This window comes from Macaca thibetana, chromosome 2, assembly GCF_024542745.1.
Source record: "Macaca thibetana thibetana isolate TM-01 chromosome 2, ASM2454274v1, whole genome shotgun sequence".
Lineage (NCBI taxonomy): Eukaryota > Metazoa > Chordata > Mammalia > Primates > Cercopithecidae > Macaca > Macaca thibetana.
Window position 1 is genome coordinate 20,812,511 of NC_065579.1, and position 19,908 is coordinate 20,832,418.

Sequence of the window (19,908 nt, forward strand, 5' to 3'; positions counted from 1 at the left end):
CCATCGCGCCTGGCTAAACTGATCTTTTTACAACGCACATAAGGGCATTTCTCTTCCCTACCTAAAGTCCTGCAATGATTCCCCATTACCCTAATCCAATCTTTAGTTAGGCCTTCTATCAGCAGTTCCATCTTGATTGTTCCCAGAATATGTCACATTTTCTCCTGTGTGTAGTTATCTCACCTGTCGCTCACACTGCCTGGAATGGCCTCTCCTTTTTGCACCCCCACACTCCTGCTCTCACTCCCCAATAATTTTCTGTATGTTGCTTGATTACTGTTTCTTTCTCTAGACTGCCTCTGTGATGGCAGAAGCCATCTTTGTCTCAGTCACTATTGTTATATATATCCAGCATTTAGCCCAGTACAAGACATCATAACAGGTGTTCAACAAATACTTGTTAACTGGTTGAATCTCTAAAATGAGAAGTTACTATTTGCCATGGTATCTTTATTTCTTCCAGCAAAGTTAGAAATGACCAATGAAGCTTTTGGTTATAAAAGGTAAATGTTGAATTTACAGGTTTTACTTTAATTTCAAGACCGTCAGTAATTGGAAACTACTTCAATTCACAGTTTATGGTTTAAGCTATAATCGTTATCACGGTAGCTGTTATTATATGACATAAGCTTAAAATGGTAAAGAGAGAGAGAGACAGTATAGCATGGTTTGCAAGAGCTAAGCTTTGGAGTCATACATACATAGGTTTGAATCCTAGCTCTAGCATTTTAGTTGTGTAACACATAACAAATCACTTAGCCTCTAGTCAGATTCTTTATCTGCACAATGGGCATATAATAGCACCTAGCTCATAGGATTGTTTTAAAGATTATATGTACATAATTCATACCAAAGGCATAGTGCTTTATATATAGTAAGCTTTCAAGCTTAAAGATGAACACACTGGGCCAGGCACGGTGGCTCATGCCTGTAATTCCAGCACTTTGGGAGGACGAGGTGGGTGGATCACCTGAGGTCAGGAGTTCAAGATCAGCCTGGCCAACATGGTGAAACCCCGTCTCTACAAAAAATACAAAATTAGCTGGGCATGGTGGCGCAAGCCTATAATCCCCACTACTTGGGAGGCTGAAGCAGGAGAATCCCTTGAACTGGGAGACAGAGGTTGCAGTGAGCCAAGATCATGCCACACTGCTCTACAGCCTGGGCAACAAGAGTGAAACTCTGTCTCAAAAAAAAAAAAAAAAAAAAAAAAGACCACCGAAGGCTAGAGTTGTGAAATTGGCATGGTCAGTTCACAAAAGGTAAAAATCAATCTTTTGATTCAGTCAAGTGCAATTTCTAGGGCACCATCCTGTTGTTATAGTACTTGATCACAAACTTTTGTGTTTGGCGACAGCCTGATACAGCTCAGAGTCTCAATCATTCAGGGAGTATTTATTGACCATCTAATGGGTTTGGGGCTCCATGCCCAGTGAGGGTGAGCCAAAAGACAGTGCAACCAATAAAGGCTTCAGGAGGTGGAAGAAGGGCCTGGAATGTTACTCTGCCTGTCAGAGCCAGTCAAGCTTTGAGGCTGAAGTCAGAGTGAACTGGGTTGAGCACTTGGATAGGCAGAGAGAAGCTGGAAGTTCATCCAGACAGTCAACAAATATTTGTTGAACACCTGGGCCTTCAGCAGTGAACAAAACAAAGGCACTATTATCTTTGGACAGTTCTCAGGGCACAGTAGAGCAGAGTTCACAGAACACAGATTCTCGAGTCAAACTGCTTGGGTTCTAATCCTAGCTCCCCAAATTCTAGATATGGGATTGGCAAGTTACTTAATCTTTCTGCACCTCAGTTTCCTCATCTGTAAAATGAGGTGGTTGTGAACATTACATGAATTAATATGGAAAAATTTCTTAGAACAATGGTCGTTATGCAGGAACTGCCATGTAAATGTTATTTATTTGTATTATGTTCTATTTGGAACACAATACGAGGAGAGAAATAAGTAAAGCAGGATGAGGGAATAGAAATAATCAGCTTGTGGACAGTGTGTATGACTTGGATTTGGGAATAAGTCTTACAGTTTCAAAGATTTCATCTTCTAGATGAAAGTGAACTTTAAACAAACTCATGTATATGCCTGATATGTATCATGATTTAAGAAACAGGAATGGCCAGGCACGATGGCTCACACCTGTAATCCCAGCACTTTGGGAGGTCAAAGTGGGAGGATCACTTGAGGTCAGGAGTTCGAGACCAGCCTGGCCAACATGGTAAAACCCTGTCTCTACTAAAAATACAAAAATTAGCTGGGTGTGGTGACGTGTGCTGGTAATCTCAGCTACTCTGGAGTCTGAGACAGGAGAATCACTTGAACCTGGAAGGCGGAGGTTGCAGTCAGCCAAGATGGCACCACTGCACTCCAGCTTGGGCACAGAGCGGGACTCCATCTCAAAAAAAACACAAACAAACAAACAAAAACAAAAAAACAGGAATATGCGCACTGGATAAAATATATAGTTTTTCATTTGGTAAAATAATTCCTTATACTTATCTATAGGTCAGACTCCCCTCATCTCAGCTAAAATCTGCCATGGTCATAATGAAAGTCATGGACTTAAGTCCATAGAGTTGGCATCAATTCAAAGCTTATTAAATCTTATATTAGAAATAATTACGATAGACACAGATTCTAGCTTCAAAGCAGTCAGCAGAATCACAGTGACAAAATGACAACTGACTGGCTCATGTCTACAAAAGATACCTAAGCACTCCTGTAAAAATTAAAGTAAAAACTACAAGCAGGACAGATAAAGCACAGCAGCCATAACACTGACCTTGGGCCATCAGGAAAAAGTTGCACAGTATTTAGTATATTTAGTAAAAGACAGGCAATTGTTAATATGAAAGGTATGAATAAAATAATATTTGTTTATTAAAGAAATAAGTATTTATCTAGAAAATTCACTTAGGTGAATAGAGAGCTGGATAAATGCCACCAATAAATGAGAGTTAGTACTGCATTAGATTAACAGGAAGGGTTCTGCCTGGCTTCAAATCTCTGCTCTGCCACTTACCAGCTGTGGGACCTTGGCAAATGGATGAACCTCATTGGGCCTCATTTCCTTCATGTGTAAATTAGGGACTGTAAGGGTAGCTACCTTATAGATTCATTAGGAGTATTACATTAGGTAATGTATAGAAAGCACTTAGAACAGTGCTAGCACCACCATATAAATGTTTGCTTTTATTATGACTGTTGTTATTACTAGGTATGAGATCTTGGTCAAGTTACTGGACATTTTAGTGCCTCAGTTTCTTCATCTGTAAGTTGGAGATATATTACTACCTCAAAGGGTTATTTTGAGGATTAAATGAATATACTAATGTGCTTGTAAGAATAACCCTTATTAGGTTTTTAAAAATTAAAATGAAAACCATTTATGACATTGAATTTAAACCCTATTTTTAATTTTATCTCTAGTATTTTTCATTAATGAGTCAAAATCAATGAATATAGACGAATGATTTAAAATAAATACGCAGCCAGGTGCTGTGGCTCACACCTGTAATTCCAGCACTTTGGGAGGCCGAGGAGGGTGGATCATCTGAGGTCAGGACTTTGAGACCAGCCTGGCCAACATGGTGAAAGCCCATCTCTACTAAAAATACAGAAAAAATAAATAAATAAATAAAAATAAAAATTAGCCAGACATGGTGGTGGGCACCTGCAATTCCAACCACTCGGGAGGCTGAGGCAGGAGAATTGCTTGAACCTGGGAGGCAGAGGTTGCAGTGAGCCGAGATCGTGCCACTGCACTCCAGCCTGGGTGACGAGTAAAACTCCATCTCAAAAAATAAATAAATAAAGTACATACACAAGCTCTTCAAATGAAGTAATATTATTACCAGCCTGAGCAACACAGTGAGACCGCACTCTCCACACACACACACACAAAAGATGATACTTACAACAACTATCATAACAGTAACACAGTTCTCTAGTTGTTGACAGTTCTAAAGGGATGTCACTCTATTTTATTTAGTCCCAACTGCCACCTTGTCATAGGCATGTTGTTATTTCTATTTTTCAGCCAATGAGAAAATAGAGAAATCCAGTGACACTTTTGAGGTCACTCAGTGGGCAAGTGGAAACCAAGCCTCCTCTACCCCTGTTATTCTTTTTGACTATATTCCAGTGGTGTAACCAGGAGAATTCACATTCCCAGACTTGTCAACTTGCATCAGTGGAGACAGTGGCATTCATATAATACACATGTGTATGCTACACTTGACACAATGTGAATACTCATCTTTCCTTTAGGAAACATTATTGTCCTGTTCATGTATCCTTGAGGTAGTACGTCTTTAACATCAATGTAATACTTTATATTCTTTTCTTTGTAGCTTCCTTGTATTTATAGAGATATTTTGTCAAATCAACATGCTACAATCACTGGATACTAGTCAGCTGGGGCAAACTTAATTGCTGTTCTTTTTCATTGTCTTTACTCTCCATATCTACATCATGATATTCCAGTTATATTTGGAGCTTCGCAATCACATTTAACTTGGAATCTGTTCATTCATTGATTCATTCAGCAATTATTTATTGAATCCCTCTTTTATTATAAACTACAAAGTATGTGCTAGATACTGGGAATGAGCCAAAAAGCTGTCCTCCATATGCTTGACTAGTTTACAGTAAACTAATGGAGATGGACATATGTATTTATTGAATTATTACCTGAATCAGCCTCTTTGTGAAAAGCTGCAAGGCAATGCTTGGCGGGGTTGTGACCTTGTCTAGGAGGTCAGCCCAAAGAATGGATACTTCAGGCCGGGCGCGGTGGCTCAAGCGTGTAATCCCAGCACTTTGAGAGGCCGAGACGGGCGGTTCACGAGGTCAGGAGATGGAGACCATCCTGGCTAACACGGTGAAACCCCGTCTCTACTAAAAAATGCAAAAAACTAGCCGGGCGCGGTGGCGGGCGCCTGTAGTCCCAGCTACTCGGGAGGCTGAGGCAGGAGAATGGCGTGAACCCGGGCGGCGGAGCTTGCAGTGAGCTGAGATGGCCCCACTGCACTCCAGCCTGGGCGGCAGAGCGAGACTCCGTCTCAAAAAAAAAAAAAAAAAAAGAATGAATACTTCAGTTGAGACATGAAGGATAAGACTTCCAGGCCTCTCCATACCACCGTAGCCCTTGAGTCCAGGAGTAAAGGCCTGGGGATATTCAGGAGAAGTAACTCTGGGGTGGCAGTTCAGGACTAAGTGTGAGTGGCAGCTGGCTCGGGGGCCAGGGGCGTCAATGGCATGCAGCACCTCACAGAACTTGCTAAGTTTTCTTTTTATCCCAGGAGAAATGGGAAGCGTGTAAAGGCATAATTGGTGAAATATGTACGATAAAAAGAGTGCTTTTGTCGCTGTGTGGAGACAGTTTTTTGTTGCAGTCCGGGAGAGGGAGACATGGAGACATTGCAGGCTGGGAGATCATTTAGGAAGTGATAGTGTGGTTCCGGTGGGCACCAGTGTGAGCTTGGACTAGGGCGTGGGCAGTGGGGGCGGACACATAGGTGTCATATTTAACAGAAAAATTGGACTTAGTAGCCAAATGTCAGATATGGGGGTGAGGAAGCGGAAGGTGTCATTTTTCTGAGGTCCATGCCAAAGGACTCTCTTTTATTTGAGACTGTTTTATTTGAGACAGGATGAATGAATGTGTTAGGTGGGCACAAAAGTAATTGCGGTTTTTGCCATTGAAAGTATTGGCAAAAACCGCATTTTTTTTTTTTTTTATTATACTTTAAGTTCTAGGGTACATGTGCACAACGTACAGGTTTGTTACATATGTATACATGTGCCATGTTGGTGTGCTGCACCCATTAACTCGTCATTTACATTAGGTATGTCTCCTAATGCTATCCCTCCCCCCTACCCCCTCCCCATAATAGGACCTGGTGTGTGATGTTCTCCTTCCTGTGTCCAAGTGATCTCATTGTTCAATTCCCACCTATGAGTGAGAACATGCGGTGTTTGGTTTTTTGTCCTTGCCATAGTTTGCTGAGAATGATGGTTTCCAGCTGCATCCATGTCCCTACAAAGGACATGAACTCATCCTTTTTTATGGCTGCATAGTATTCCATGGTGTATATGTGCCACATTTTCTTAATCCAGTCTGTGGATAGACAGACTGGATTAAGTGGACATTTAATCCAGTGGATTGATGGACATTTGGGTTGGTTCCAAGTCTATGCTATTGTGAATAGTGCCACAATAAACATACGTGTGCATGTGTCTTTACAGCAGCATGATTTATAATCCTTTGGGTATATACCCAGTAATGGGATGGCTGGGTCAAATGGTATTTGTAATTCTAGATCCTTGAGGAATCGCCACACTGTTTTCCACAGTGGTTGAACTAGTTTACAGTCCCACCAACAGTGTAAAAGTGTTCCTATTTCTCCACATCCTCTCCAGCACCTGTTGTTTCCTGGCTTTTTAATGATTGCCATTCTAACTGGTGTGAGATGATATTTCATTGTGGTTTTGATTTGCATTTCTCTGATGGCCAGTGATGATGAGCATTTTTTCATGTGTCTGTTGCCTGCATAAATGTCTTCTTTTGAGAAGTGTCTGTTCATATCCTTTGCCCACTTTTTGATGGGGTTGTTTTTTTCTTGTAAATTTGTTTGAGTTCTTTGTAGATTCTGGATATTAGCCCTTTGTCAGATGAATAGATTGCAAAAATGTTCTCCCATTCTGTAGGTTGCCTGTTCACTCTGATGGTAGTTTCTTTTGCTGTACAGAAGCTCTTTCATTTAATTAGATCCCATTTTTCAATTTTGGCTTTTGTTGCCATTGCTTTTGGTGTTTCAGACATGAAGTCCTTGCTCATGCCTATGTCCTGAATGGTATTGCCTAGGTTTTCTTCTAGGGTTTTTATGATTTTAGGTCTAACATTTAAGTCTTTAATCCACCTTGAATTAATTTTTGTATAAGGTGTAAGGAAGGGATCCAGTTTCAGCTTTCGATATATGGCTAGCCAGTTTTCCCAGCATCATTTATTAAATAGGGAATCCTTTCCCCATTTCTAAAAACTGCAATTACTTTTGTGCCCACCTAATATGTTTGCACTCTCCTTGCCTCATATAATTACCTCTGATGTTCCTGCTACTTAATGTAGTTCTTTGAATTCCATGAACACTCTAACATTACCTCAGGTCAATTCCTCTTTATCCAAAAGAGTTGGCCAAAGATTAGTGGAATGTGATGATAAACTGAATGATCCGCATATAGATGTTTTACACTTCCAAAGAGAATAGCATTGCTTCCAAACTCCTTAGCCATTAGGAGTTCCATAAGTTGGCTTACAGGCTGAAGGCTGCCACTCACTCCTTTTCCCAACACTCGCCTTCTTCCAGATCCTTCAGCTCCAGCTCAACTCATCTACTCACTGTCTCCTCAAGCCACTTTCAGGATCTTGCCTGCATCCCTGTACTCACTGGCCAGGCCTGTTGTTCAACCCCCTGCCCATCTTTCTGGACCTTCTTCAAGTTTGCAGTTCACAAAGTCTTTCTATGATCTTTCCTCCGATTTCATTCAGTTTATAATCTCATTCCAACAGTTTTTTTTTCTGCTTTTTGACATTTCTAGTGTTCTTATTTAATCCATTGTATTTGCCTGAACCATTAAAAAAAAGTCTTCTTTTACAAAGAGACATTATCAGCAGTTTCATATGCTTTACCCTACATATTTATGATTTCCCACACACATTGGATTGTAAAGAGATTTTTTTTTTGCAGTGTCCAGTGGCGTCTTGTGCACAGTCAGAGCACAGTAAATAATAAAATGCACTTGAAATAAAATGTTATTAGATGAAATTCAATTTTATTTTATAGCTCAGAAAGTACTTCTAGTTTTTGCAGCGCCACTGAACATATGAACCTCAATTTGTTGATTCAGTCTTCTCTTCACTTGTGAAAGTTCTAGGGGTTTGGGTTGAATCTGTACTTACTTTATCACTTATTACAATGTTGGTTAACTATTTTATTAGAAGACATTATGGATCATGTCTTATTCAGTGTTGTATCCTCAGTGCCTGGCATATACTATGGACTCAATAAATATTTCTTGGAGTAATGAATAAATATAATTCTCACTTTTCTGTTTCTCACAAAATCAGGAAATAGAATATACTCTTATTATATTTGGGGTCAATGAGAAAAGAGGAATTTAGTGTGCTACTTTAGTTATTTTTGTTGATGGGTTAATATAAATTCTTCCTTCACATCATCTGGACCTTTTTCCCTCTTTTCAATATCACTACTTAATATGTGAGTCTCAGGTTCATTTGCTCGAACACAGGCACATTGTAAACTATATGATGAGTAGAATTGGATGCTGTAGCAGCTATACAAGGCACAGACACAGCATACCACAAATACCATTATGCAATGACAATGCAGGGGATCCATAGAATCTACATTAATATCTGCAGATTTCCCTTTACAATAAAAGATATGAGTTGGAATGAGAATAAATCAGAAAATAGGGAGGTTGTAGTGGTATCTGTTGTCACATATTCTAGTTAATTTTGGAGCAGCACTCAGACCAACTTGGGTCAGTATTAGCCAGAGGAAAATGAAAGTCAGCACTTAAAGGAGTGTCCATCATCATAGCAGGTGGTCAGTAACTATTTGGAGGATTAAGTGGGAAAGGGTTAGAATACTATTGGAATTCTTGGTTCTTTTTATCCCCAGGTGCTTGTTTACAAAAAGTGCTTAAAGTATTGACTTTTTGCACAAGGAAGGTGGCAAGTGTACTGACTCAGGAGCAAGGCCGTGATAATGATGCTTGTCCTTAGCTGGCGACACACTCCTGCCCTTGGAGATTCTGTACCAACTGTGTCTTTGTTTACCACTCTATGATGATTAAAATACACCACCTACATATTTCACATGAGTGAACCAGGATGAATGAATGGATGTTTGCAAGCACCCCAGGGTCCAGGAGGTGAAGTTATGCAAACATCAGTTGTTATTATATCACCCTCTGCCCTTGGCTAAGGGCCAATGTCAACAAGTTCTCTTTTTCCCATCTGCCTTAGAGTTTTCCATGAAGATTTAGATCCTGAAGGTGAAGTGGGCTTTGTTCTCCTTCTACTCCTAAAGATGCTGTGTGGCCTTTGACACATGTTTCCTCTCTGGATCTTAATTTCCTCCTCTAGTAGAAGGGAGCTGAATTATGGTCTGCAACTGGTGACCTGTAGATTTGTTTTATTATCTTGTGCAAGTGTCTTGTCGTGTTTTGCTTCATTTTTAATGTGCTTTTGAATCCCTCTTGGGAGAAGGTGCCTTCTCAGGTGTGACCAAAGCTCTACCACTCTCTACACCTGTTTTCATTCATTTACATTCTGTTCTTGGGCCAGGATGGCGTTAGACACCCTGGTACTGCATGTTCTCTGACGTTTATTCTTGTCATAGCTGTCTCTTTTCTGCTAACTCCACATATAGTTTCCATTGAAGAACAATAACAATGTAATATAAGGGATAAAATCAAGACAACAGTTTAGACTAGAGAACCAGATGTCCTTTCTAAACTGTAATGGGTATTTGCAAGTTATGTTTCTTACAGGATTTCCTCAACTTTATTTTGAAAATGTGTGTGTATTTGTTTATTTTCCAGCAATTTGACCAATTTAACTTGACATTTTCTGTGGAGGATTTATAATGTTCTAAAGCATACATAATTTGAAAAGTCCAAGCACTATATATTTGTGAGATTTAGTGCAAATATTCTTTGCAAAAAGAAAATCGTTTGTTTATTCTCAAAGCACTTTAACTACGTAAACTGCTGAAGTTGTAAATACATTTTAAGTGTGTATTTTGAAATAATTTTAGACTTAACATAAAAACTGCAAAAACAGCACAGAATTCCCGTATACCCTTCACTCAGCTTCCCTTAATGTTGACATTTGCCATCGCCATGTTACAGTCATCAAAACTGAGAACTAAACATTTAACCAGTGCATTTTAACATGTTTGTCTTATCTCTGACTGCTCTATGTGAATTTTTATCTTATTTTAACTACTTTTCTCAGAGAATCACTATTAGAGGAACTTTTAGAAAAATATCTACAGTAAAGGAATTAGAGAAATGGTTTTCCATTTTGTACTTCTAGTTAGTTACGGGGCTGAAAGTTCTCTAAAGTATGGTAATATGTCGCTTTGAAAACAGACAGAATGGTAACTTGTCATCTAAAATGAAAGGTTAATCATTATTCGTCAGAAGAAATAGAGACTTCTTGTCAGTACAGGAAGTTCTAACTTCCTTTTGTGGTAGGGTTCATTGCGGTTTATTTTAGTGCTTTTTTCAAAATAATAAACCTGACAAGCCAAAGTGGTAATTAACTTTAGTCTGATGTATTTTCACTGTTATTACTTTTTAATTGATTGATTGATTGTTTTTTTTTTTGTTTTTTTGAGACAGAGTCTCACTCCGTTGCCCAGGCTGGAGTGCAGTGGCATGATCTCAGCTCACTGCAACCTCTGCCTTCCGGGTTCAAGTGATTCTCCTCCCTCAGCCTCCTGAATAACTGGGACTACAGGCGTGCACCACCACACCTGGCTAATTTTTGTGTTTTTAGTAGAGACGGGGTTTCACCATGTTGGTCAGGCTGGTCTCGAACTTCTGACCTTGGGTGATCTACCTGCCTTGGCCTCCCAAAGTGCTGGGATTACAGGCACGAGCCACCATTCCCTGGCCTGTTATTACTTCGTAAGTTTTGTTTTTAACCATTAGTAATTGTGGTAAATAAAATGGAGTATTTACAAAGATGCAACATAAGCGATTAGTAGGAAAAAAAAAGGTATTTGTGGATTTGTGGGCGATTTACCATAATGATTCAAATGACTCTGTTTTATATTTAGTAAAGATGAGGCCACCTGAGGATCTTTTGAGTAGCTAAGGCAACCATGGAATAGAAACGGGTTTCTGGGTAGAGATCTGAAAGCCATATCACAAATACTCCCTATGTTATTTAGTTAGTAGGTTAATATTGCACAATTTAAATTAATTACAGTCAGTTAGGTAATTTTGCCATGGCATGTGTTTCTTTCTCTGTCATATGTGTTTACTCAGCAGTTACCAAGACATCATGAGCAAATGAGGTGCATCTCTGGGGACTTCTTTAGCATTAACCCAAATGTCAAACAATAGAGGACAGAAGTTACTTGTAAGCGTTTCTTTTAAAAAATGGATTTAAAAATTCAACAATGAATCATAACTGTGATTATATCTGTACTTGTCTAGGGCTGTAAGCACCAAACCCATGGGCTGTCCCCTGAGGTTTGGAAAGATCTCTTCTCTCCCATCTGAGATGGTGTTCAGGTCCCATGACTGAGGTGTACAAAAAAAGCAAAGACACTGAAAGTTTCTGTTTTTAAAGTAGCAGGCCTTTGGTTTTTATATATAATCTTTCACTACTGTGACTACTCCCTATATAAAAAAATAACAAACTAAATTTCCACCATCTCATTAGAATGGAAGAAAAACCCATATAGGTACAAGTGTTTGTGTAGCAAATTCTCTTAACACTTATTTTACAGATAAGGCCAAAAGTTTTTGTAAAAAGCAAACATTTTTGGCCTAATCTCACTGGTAAAATAAGTGTTAGAGAATCAGTGGTTTTCTATTTTTATTTTTAGCAATAGAATCCTTTTCTGTAATGAAGCTGTACGCAGAACCCCAGAGAAATAAGATTGCTTTGGTTTTAAGTGGAGAGTCCACCTTGAGCTTTAACTGCTTGGCCACAGTTCTCCTTTCCCAGCCTCACTCTCGCCCTCTCCTGGTTGTCAAGGAATTGTCAATTCCTGGGTTAGTCCCCTTAGAATTCGGTACTTAGGGCTGTGGTTCTCAGTTAGAGATTCATCTAGGGTTGCTGTGAAAACAGTTTTGTTACTTAAAAAGATAGACTTTAATAATTCAGACCAGTGCTATTAAGGTGATATTCAGACTGGTGTGTTACTGGTCCATGAGCAGATAAAGACAGAAATTGAGAGTAAGAATTTAGAAATATTTACAGCACTTCAGCATTGCCATGGCAGCGTGGGCACATCACCAGTGGAATGGTCTCACTGAACAGGATTTGAACCAAAAGTATCAGTCCATAAAAGATTGGAAATTAAAAAGAGTTCTTTATTACAGATAGTTTCAGAAGCACAGCGATGAATATTTTCTTATATAGAACTCTTAAGTTTCCCCCAATGACTGAATAATTCCTGAATGTGCTCAGGATTATTACAACATCACAAATGCTCATCAGTTGATTGTATTTATCAAAGAGCTTTATGAGCAATTTGTTGACCTAAAAAAGTAATGACACAGGTTTCTTTAAAAATAATCCTTTTATCCATTCATCCATTTATTAGGCATTGCATTCAATAAATATTTTTTGCCGACCATTCGCCATTCTGTGGTGAATAATGGAAGCCCAATTCCTGGCCTTCTGTGGTAATCAGGCAATTGTAACATCAAAATCGCCCAGAGCAAACCTATACATTTGATATTGGAATTTCCTGATTATCTCATAATAATAATCATATGTGGGGAGTATAGGCTGCTCTGGGGGCATCGAGAAGGAGCACCAGGCTTGGGATGTCAGAGGAGGTTCTAAACCTTAAAATAAGTAACTGTTAAAAGCAAATAACCCACAAAATAAATCACTCCTTACAGATTGTGATACCTATTTTTTGAGGGCTTATACCATGCTTACACTGTGTCATGCACTATGTGCTCTTCTATGTGTCAGGGACATATTTGTGGATGAAACAGACACAGTCCCTGCCATAGGAGGCTTATAAGCTAGTTCAAGGGAATCAATAAATGGACAAGAGGATTTCCAATGTTGATGAACTCCAGAAGGAAAGAAAACAGAGTGCTGTGGTAAGTATGAGTATGTGGGGGTGAATATGTCGCAGAGATTCATCAGAGGAGCCCCCACTTAGGAGAGCACATCTGACCTGAAACCCAAAGGATATGGAGAAGCCAGCGTGAGATTATGGGAAAAGAACAGCAAGCAGGCAGAAAGTGCCAAGGCTTTAACGCAAGAATATAGTTGGCATGTTCATGGGTACAAGTGGTCTTAGTCTGTTTTGTGCTGCTATGATAGAATACTACAGACTGGGGTATTTATTTATTCGTTTCTTTTTAAGAGACAGGATCTTGTGCTGTTGCTCAGGCTGGAATGCAGTAACACCATGAGGGCTCACTGCAGTCTCAACATCCTGGGCTCAAGCAATCCTCCTGCCTCAGCTTCTTGAAGCTTGCACTACAGGTACACACCACCACACTTGGCTTATTTTTAAGTTTTTTGTAGAGATGGAGTCTTGGTATGTTGTCCAGGGTGGTTTCAAACTCTTGACCTTCAAGCAATCCTCCCGCTTCAGCCTCCCAAGGTGTTAGGAATACAGGTGTACGCCATCATGCCTGGCAGACTAGGTAATTTATAAAGAACAGTTCTGGAGGCTGGGAAGTCCAAGATCAAGGTGCTAGTAGGCTTGGTGTCTGGTAAGTGTCCAGTCCCTGCTTCCAAGATGGCACCTTGAACACTGCTTTCTCTGGAAGGGAGTCACACTTTTTCTTACATGGCAGAAGAGCAAAGAGAGAGAACTCATTCCTGAAAGCCCTTTGTAAAATGCACTAAACCCACTCATGAGGACAGAGTCATGACTTAATTATCTCTCAAAGGTCCTACCTCTTAATACTGTTTTAGTGGCAATTAAATTTCAACATGAATTTTGGAGAGGATAGACATTCAAACCATAGCAGTTGGCTTGTTTTTGGGTTCATGTTTCTCTCTAGAAAGCCAACATGGCTGAAGTGGAGGAAGCAAGGGCGAGAGGGGAGGAGGCAAGCTCAGCGCAGTGAAAGTCATGGTTGGAAGCCAAGTCCAATAGCAGGCCACAGGAAGGTTGTAAGCCACAGAGTGGTATGGTCTGATTTACATTTTAAAGCATTCCCTGGGGATGTAGAGGAGCAAGGGTGGAAGCAGAGAGACTGTTGAGGGGGTTGTGGCAGTCACCCAGGCAGAGAAGATGGTGGCTTGGAGTAGGGTGATAGCAGTAGGAGTGGAAAGAAGGGAAAGCTAACTAGTTTTGCTGGTGGCTTGAATATGGGAGGTAGAGGAAAGAGAGGAGCCAAGAATGTCCCCTGAACTTTTGTCTAGAGCGCCAGTGTGGTACCAGGTACCAAGATGGGGAGCACTAGGGGCATTTGGTACTGGGGGTGGGGGTCTAGAGTTCTGTTTAGGGTATGTGAAATTTGGGATGCTCATTAGGCATCCATATGGTGACTTTGTGAATTTAGGAGGTCAGAATGGGGTTAGGGCTGAACATATAAATTTATAATTGCTGATGGTGTGTAAAACCATGAGACTGCAAGAGATTCTTGGGAGAGGGGGCAGATAGAGAAGGGAAGAGGACCAAGGACTGAGCTGCTAGGACATGAGATCATGCCAACATCTGGCGAGGTCAAGCAAAGAAAGAGGGAAATTCAACTCAGTAGTTGGAAACTAATGTAGTAGGCGCTGCTTAGTTTGTATCCATAGCAAAGATACTTTACCTTCATTATCCACAGCTCTTCCACATGCAGTCGTTGATTGTAGTGGATATATGTGGGCACTCTGCCCGGAGCCTCCCCCATTCCTTGGGACTGTGTATCCTGGTATTGGCATCAGTGTTCTGCTTTAACAGCTAGATTCTCTATGTCTTTTTTAGAGGACTGCCTCTAAGTGACTTGGAGTCACTACCGCAAGAGAGGAGTGCCTGGGGAGTTATGACTGAAGGCTACAGGAATATGAGAGCCAGGCTTTCACTTCTCTCAGTTTAGACAACTCTGAGTACTAATCTACACTGCCGCATTCCTCCATGGACTTAGACTGAAGCTACCCTCCAGAGAGCTTTTGCGTTAGCACCCTTGCCTGACCTCTATTGGGAATGCTTTCTTAATACATTGTCTGCCTTTGGGCAACTTGACTTAACATATGAACTGCCCTTCCTTCCACCATCTCCCATTTTGTTTTATAGTATAGACATTAGTATAATATAATCATTTTTGTTAATTTAAAATGGGATTAGGTTAAGCATTTTAAAGCATTCCCAACTTCTCAAAGCTTTTTTTTTCAGAATATCTCCGTTTGAGCAGCCGTTAAATGGAAAGGATTTTGTTTTTTATCCTAAAGGCAATTGTCTGTTTTTGCTGATACTGGTGAATTTGTTTACTGTTTAATTAAGTGAAAGATTTCCAAAGAGTCATCTATATTCAGCCTTCCAGCTCGTGGAGTACATGCTGATCTCAAACAGATATAACGATTAGATCATTATTTCCTGTTCACACACTTGGTCAATACAATTACGGAAATTAAGCAAGAGAATAAGACAGGGTGTTGAGCGAGTTTGATAGTGGTAAATGCGATCCCATTCTAGCAGAAGCAGCCTGTGAGCTTTTCTATAGGCTCTCCCGTGCTTGTCATTGTGGCTTCGATTTTTGCTTCTAAAACAGTCTGTAGCTATAGTTTGAGCAGGAATTTGAAGCCAACAGCAGGACAATGTGGCTATGTAGAGTTTTTCTTCTGTCTTTGAGGGAAGAGTAAAGTTAGATTCTATTTATTTTGAATGGATTTCCATTTATTTTAGAACTTACGGGACATTTTTATATTTGCATATTAAAAACACTTGGGTCTTTTGCTTTTAAACACTAAGATCCTCCATTCTTTTTACCTCCCCTTCTCTCCCTTCTCCCTTCTCTTCCTTTCTTTTAGAGTAAAAATAGATGCTAAATCTCTACCTGAACACCTCATAAACATGTTTCAAAGTTTGTGAGTGGGTTTTTGTTTGGTTTTTTTGCTTGTGGTGGAAACGCATACCTGTAATAGCTTCCTTAACCTTTTAGCAGTTTTCAGTCTGAGAGTGGGCATAGAAAAGTGTCAATAAATATTTGTTGAATGAAAGAGGTGGTGTTATGTCCTAGGTGCAATCCTAAAGTGTTAATATTGGACCTTTTATTGTTGTGCTCCTGTGCTGAGAGACTTGGTCTCTGGCTCTTAATTGTAGCCCAATTATTTGTCAAAAATATGACAAATATAATGGGAAAATCATTTTTAAATCCTTAAACTGTCTTTGAGCATTTCACAAAATTAAATTTCACTAGATTCAGTGGAAGTGAAATGCCCATTGGTACATTCCTTTTGCCTCTTAATACTTCTGAAACACTTGGATTTTGACCATAGATTTCACAATACATTGACGCGTGCTATTATAAGACAATAATGCATACTTTTTCATGCCTGAACAACACATTGAAGTCAAACTGTGGCATTGAAGCCTAGTTGGAAAATTTTACATCCAGTCAAATTAAACCCATAGTACACACTTAATTTTGTATTTGTTATGTAATTGAAAATATGGGCATCTTCAACTTTCTATTTCTATTCTGAAAACTAAAATAATTGCATTAGAAATTGATTAAGAAAAATAAAAGCAAACCAATTGTTCTTTGTCTATTGACATACCCATACTTATGTTTTGAGTGAGGGTAAAGCATGCCCTAAATGTTCCCAATGTCCTTTGAATGATAAATAGTAAATGGTATTCATATTAACATGTTTATTAATGTATTAGAACTGAATCTAGGTTTTCCATGTTTAAATAGATGTTACAAGTGGGTTTTGTCTGTATTAACTGAGAAAATTTTGGTGCACACAACCCAACTAAAATTTTCCCTCTGGTTTAATTTGAAAGGAATGCGATGTTAATTCTGGGGCGTTGATGTTTTACAATGCCTGATCAAGACAAAAAGGTGAAGACCACAGAAAAATCAACTGATAAAAAACAGCAAGAAATCACTACCAGGTAACTCCCTACTGAGCGTTTGCTAATTATTAACTCAAGCAGTGGTTACTGAACAGATTTAATGGCTTTTTGAGAAACAGAAGACTCTTGACAACTACTATTCAGTTATAGTGTTTACTGAAACGTTTGGTCATTTCTAGCATTCTAAAGAAAATGTTTAGTGTGTGTATACGTTCCAGTTGATAAAAGCAGGCCTCCAAGTGGCAATGCCATCAGTGGGTAACATGATCTTGTTCACCTGGAGCCTTCTGTGGGTTCACATTGTGTTATTCTTTCTCCTAGGGACTATTCAGATCTCAAAAGACTTCGGTGCCTTTTGAACGTCCAATCAAGCAAACAACAGGTAGTGTTTACAAAGAAGGTTCACGTGGTAATAAAAGAAAACTCATATGTTTCCAAAGGACTCCATTTAACATCTCTATGAACGATATGTCTGCTTTTCTTTGCTCATTCACATTTTTGCTCTTTCTTCATCTGGCTGTTTCTCTGACACCTGATTCAGGCTCTGCCAAGACTTAGCATCCACATTCTTCTCTCAGGCCAGGCCCTGCTTTAGCCTATGCTTGTCACCCTGTGTCCTGCTTAGCAAACCCTTTCCTCTTCGGTCTGTAAACAGACTGCGTACTCTTTTACTGAATGGCCAACATTTGGCTTTCCAAGCTTTAGGGAAACTGTTTTTTTCAAAGCACTTTCTACCACATTTTTCTCCTCCTCCTCCCTCACTCTTCCCAATCTTGCCCCCTTGCTACAGTACCATTCTTGAGGCTTGCTGCACAATGTACCTCACCAAAAAGAGGGGCAAGGAGTGAATTTTGGCTATTTTTATAGTAGCATTGTAATGTTTTTATTAGAGAAAAAGTGGTACTTCTGCTTGAATTTGTCTCCAAACTTTTCATTTTTGTTTTGCACCTGTGAGACTTTGGAAAATCATGAGATTAGAGGCCATCCAGGGAGGCTTGGGGAACAACATAGCAACGCTAATAATAATGAAAATAGCAGACACGTATTTAGCACCTTAACTCATAAATGACAGGGATGGGACCTGAACCCTGGTAGTTTGGCTCCAAAGTCTACATTGTTCTTGCTTAAGTAAATTTGTTTAAGAGCTCATGTGTTTGGTAATCCAACCCTGATGATTTTTGTTATATCGACCACATTTACACGAGAACTACAGCATTTTTATCTGTTTATACTGGAAAATGATTTGATGGCATATAAAAGCCAAATAATGATAGTTTATATTTAGGGAACACTTTCTATGTGCCCACTGCTTTACCTGCATTACCCTGCTTAATAATTACAACTCCCATTTTTACAGATGAGGAAACAGGCACGAAGAAATCAAGTGACTTTCCCAAGATCATACAGCCTCCTAATTGGTGAAGTCTAGTTCTGAACCCAGATACCCCATCTTTGCTGTGTATGCTTCTAACTACTGAGATACCTGTTAAATGACTTGCAAAATTAAGTCCCTCCTTTCTTAAAAGAGGCAAGCAAGATGGCTAGGAATACATTTTGAGTGTAGTGCCCATTCTTTCTCACTGTACGTCCTGTGATGTAAACATAATATCAAAGACTTCTACTTTTTGCTTTTCCTATTTCCTTCTCCTAAATTTCTTTCTTATAAAATCTCACCCATTTCCAAGACCCAACTCTAATGATACTACCTCCTTATAGCTTCCATTCTAGAAGTGATCTCTGTCTTCCCAAGGCTCCTTCTTTTAATGCTGTAGCATTATTTTCTCCTGTGCTTTGGAAACTCTTGTTTACATGTCTTATTTCCTGACAGATCATGTACGTCCTAATGCCAGCAACTTTGACTTTTGCCTCTCATTCACTCTATATGATGAGTTCTTGGCCAGATTTTGCTAAATCGAATTGTGACTTGAGAATTGGGTCACCACATGAGTATGTATAACCTCCTGACCAGGGCAAACAAAAACATAAACAAAAACCAATGTGTTTTTTCTGGCTCTAATTTTCCAACTTTGAAGTTTATGCTGACTAGATCTCTTATATGCCCTTCAACACTGCTTGCTTGATAACACCTGGCAGGCTTAAAGTTAATTTAGTGATTTTTTCCCCCTTTAACCAATTTTCAAATTTGCAATCTGTTGTGGGACAACTTTACATGGCGTATATTTTTGTAAAATCTTTTACGTGTACAAAAATGTATATTTGTAATACTTGAGTTATTCAGAAAGTAGATGGTGCTAAAAAAATAAAAATACTGTCAATTAAATGAAGGTCCTTAGGTTAACAAAATTAATGCCTAATTGTGTTTATAAAAGTTTCATTGATTTGTAATTTTGAAATAAGAAATGTTACCCCTGTTCTCCTTTTCGTAAAATACGTGGAGACATTTATAGGAGAGGGAAGACACTGGAGAAAATAACTCAAGTTACAGTTATTTATACTTTGCTTATTCCAGAAAGAGCCATTAGGAGCTTATAAAGAGACAGAAAGTATGATAGGTTGTCATACATTAAACCCAGGGCGCAAAATAAGAGAAAAACAAGGGTTGGGAGCAAAGCAGAGCTGGGGTCAAGCAGAAATGCTCAACAAAATATACACGTGGGCAATATATTTGGCTCTGAGATTTTCAGTACTCAATTTGAAAAGTGAAACCTCTGATTAAGGCCCACTCAGCTGCATTTCTGCCCTAACAAGTTGTGGCCTGTTTTTTGCAAATGAACCAGGCTGGCCAAATTCAAGTTACAGAGGAAATCTACCTTGTGGGTAGAGAGTGCAGAGAACTGAATGCCCGTCCTCTGAATCTCTAACGAGCCAGGCTGCTTCCACCATTGGTCCATTGTGTTCCAGTGTTCTACCTTTGTTCTTTGTCCTGACCTACACTCCGTGTATCTCTGCATATCTCTAGGACAGTCTCATAATGTGACAGAACTGGAGACAGAGACACACAGAGGCAGAAAGCCCTCCTTCAAGATAAGCAAGGTTAGAATAATCATAATCCAGGAAAACCCAATAACTCAAGAAAAAGAACTGCCCCAGGATTGCTGAGGCAAAGTGAAACTACAACGCTGATTGGAC

The 19,908-nt window shown here is 39.4% G+C and overlaps 1 protein-coding gene across 9 annotated transcripts in view; it reads left to right on the forward strand.

The window, feature by feature from the left end:
• NEK10 (NIMA related kinase 10) overlaps positions 1-19,908 on the forward strand; it is a 272,943-nt gene that overhangs the window by 1,387 nt on the left and 251,648 nt on the right. For 5 of the 9 annotated variants that reach the window (XM_050779439.1, XM_050779442.1, XM_050779444.1 and 2 more), the window contains exons 2-4: positions 13,162-13,283; positions 16,747-16,857; positions 17,140-17,200. In XM_050779439.1, coding sequence (XP_050635396.1) covers positions 16,784-16,857; positions 17,140-17,200 — 135 coding nt within the window. In that variant the 5' untranslated portion in view covers positions 13,162-13,283; positions 16,747-16,783. The remainder of the gene's footprint in view (positions 1-13,161; positions 13,284-16,746; positions 16,858-17,139; positions 17,201-19,908) is intronic. The other 4 variants (XM_050779441.1, XM_050779443.1, XM_050779445.1 and 1 more) reach the window with 1 other exon arrangement.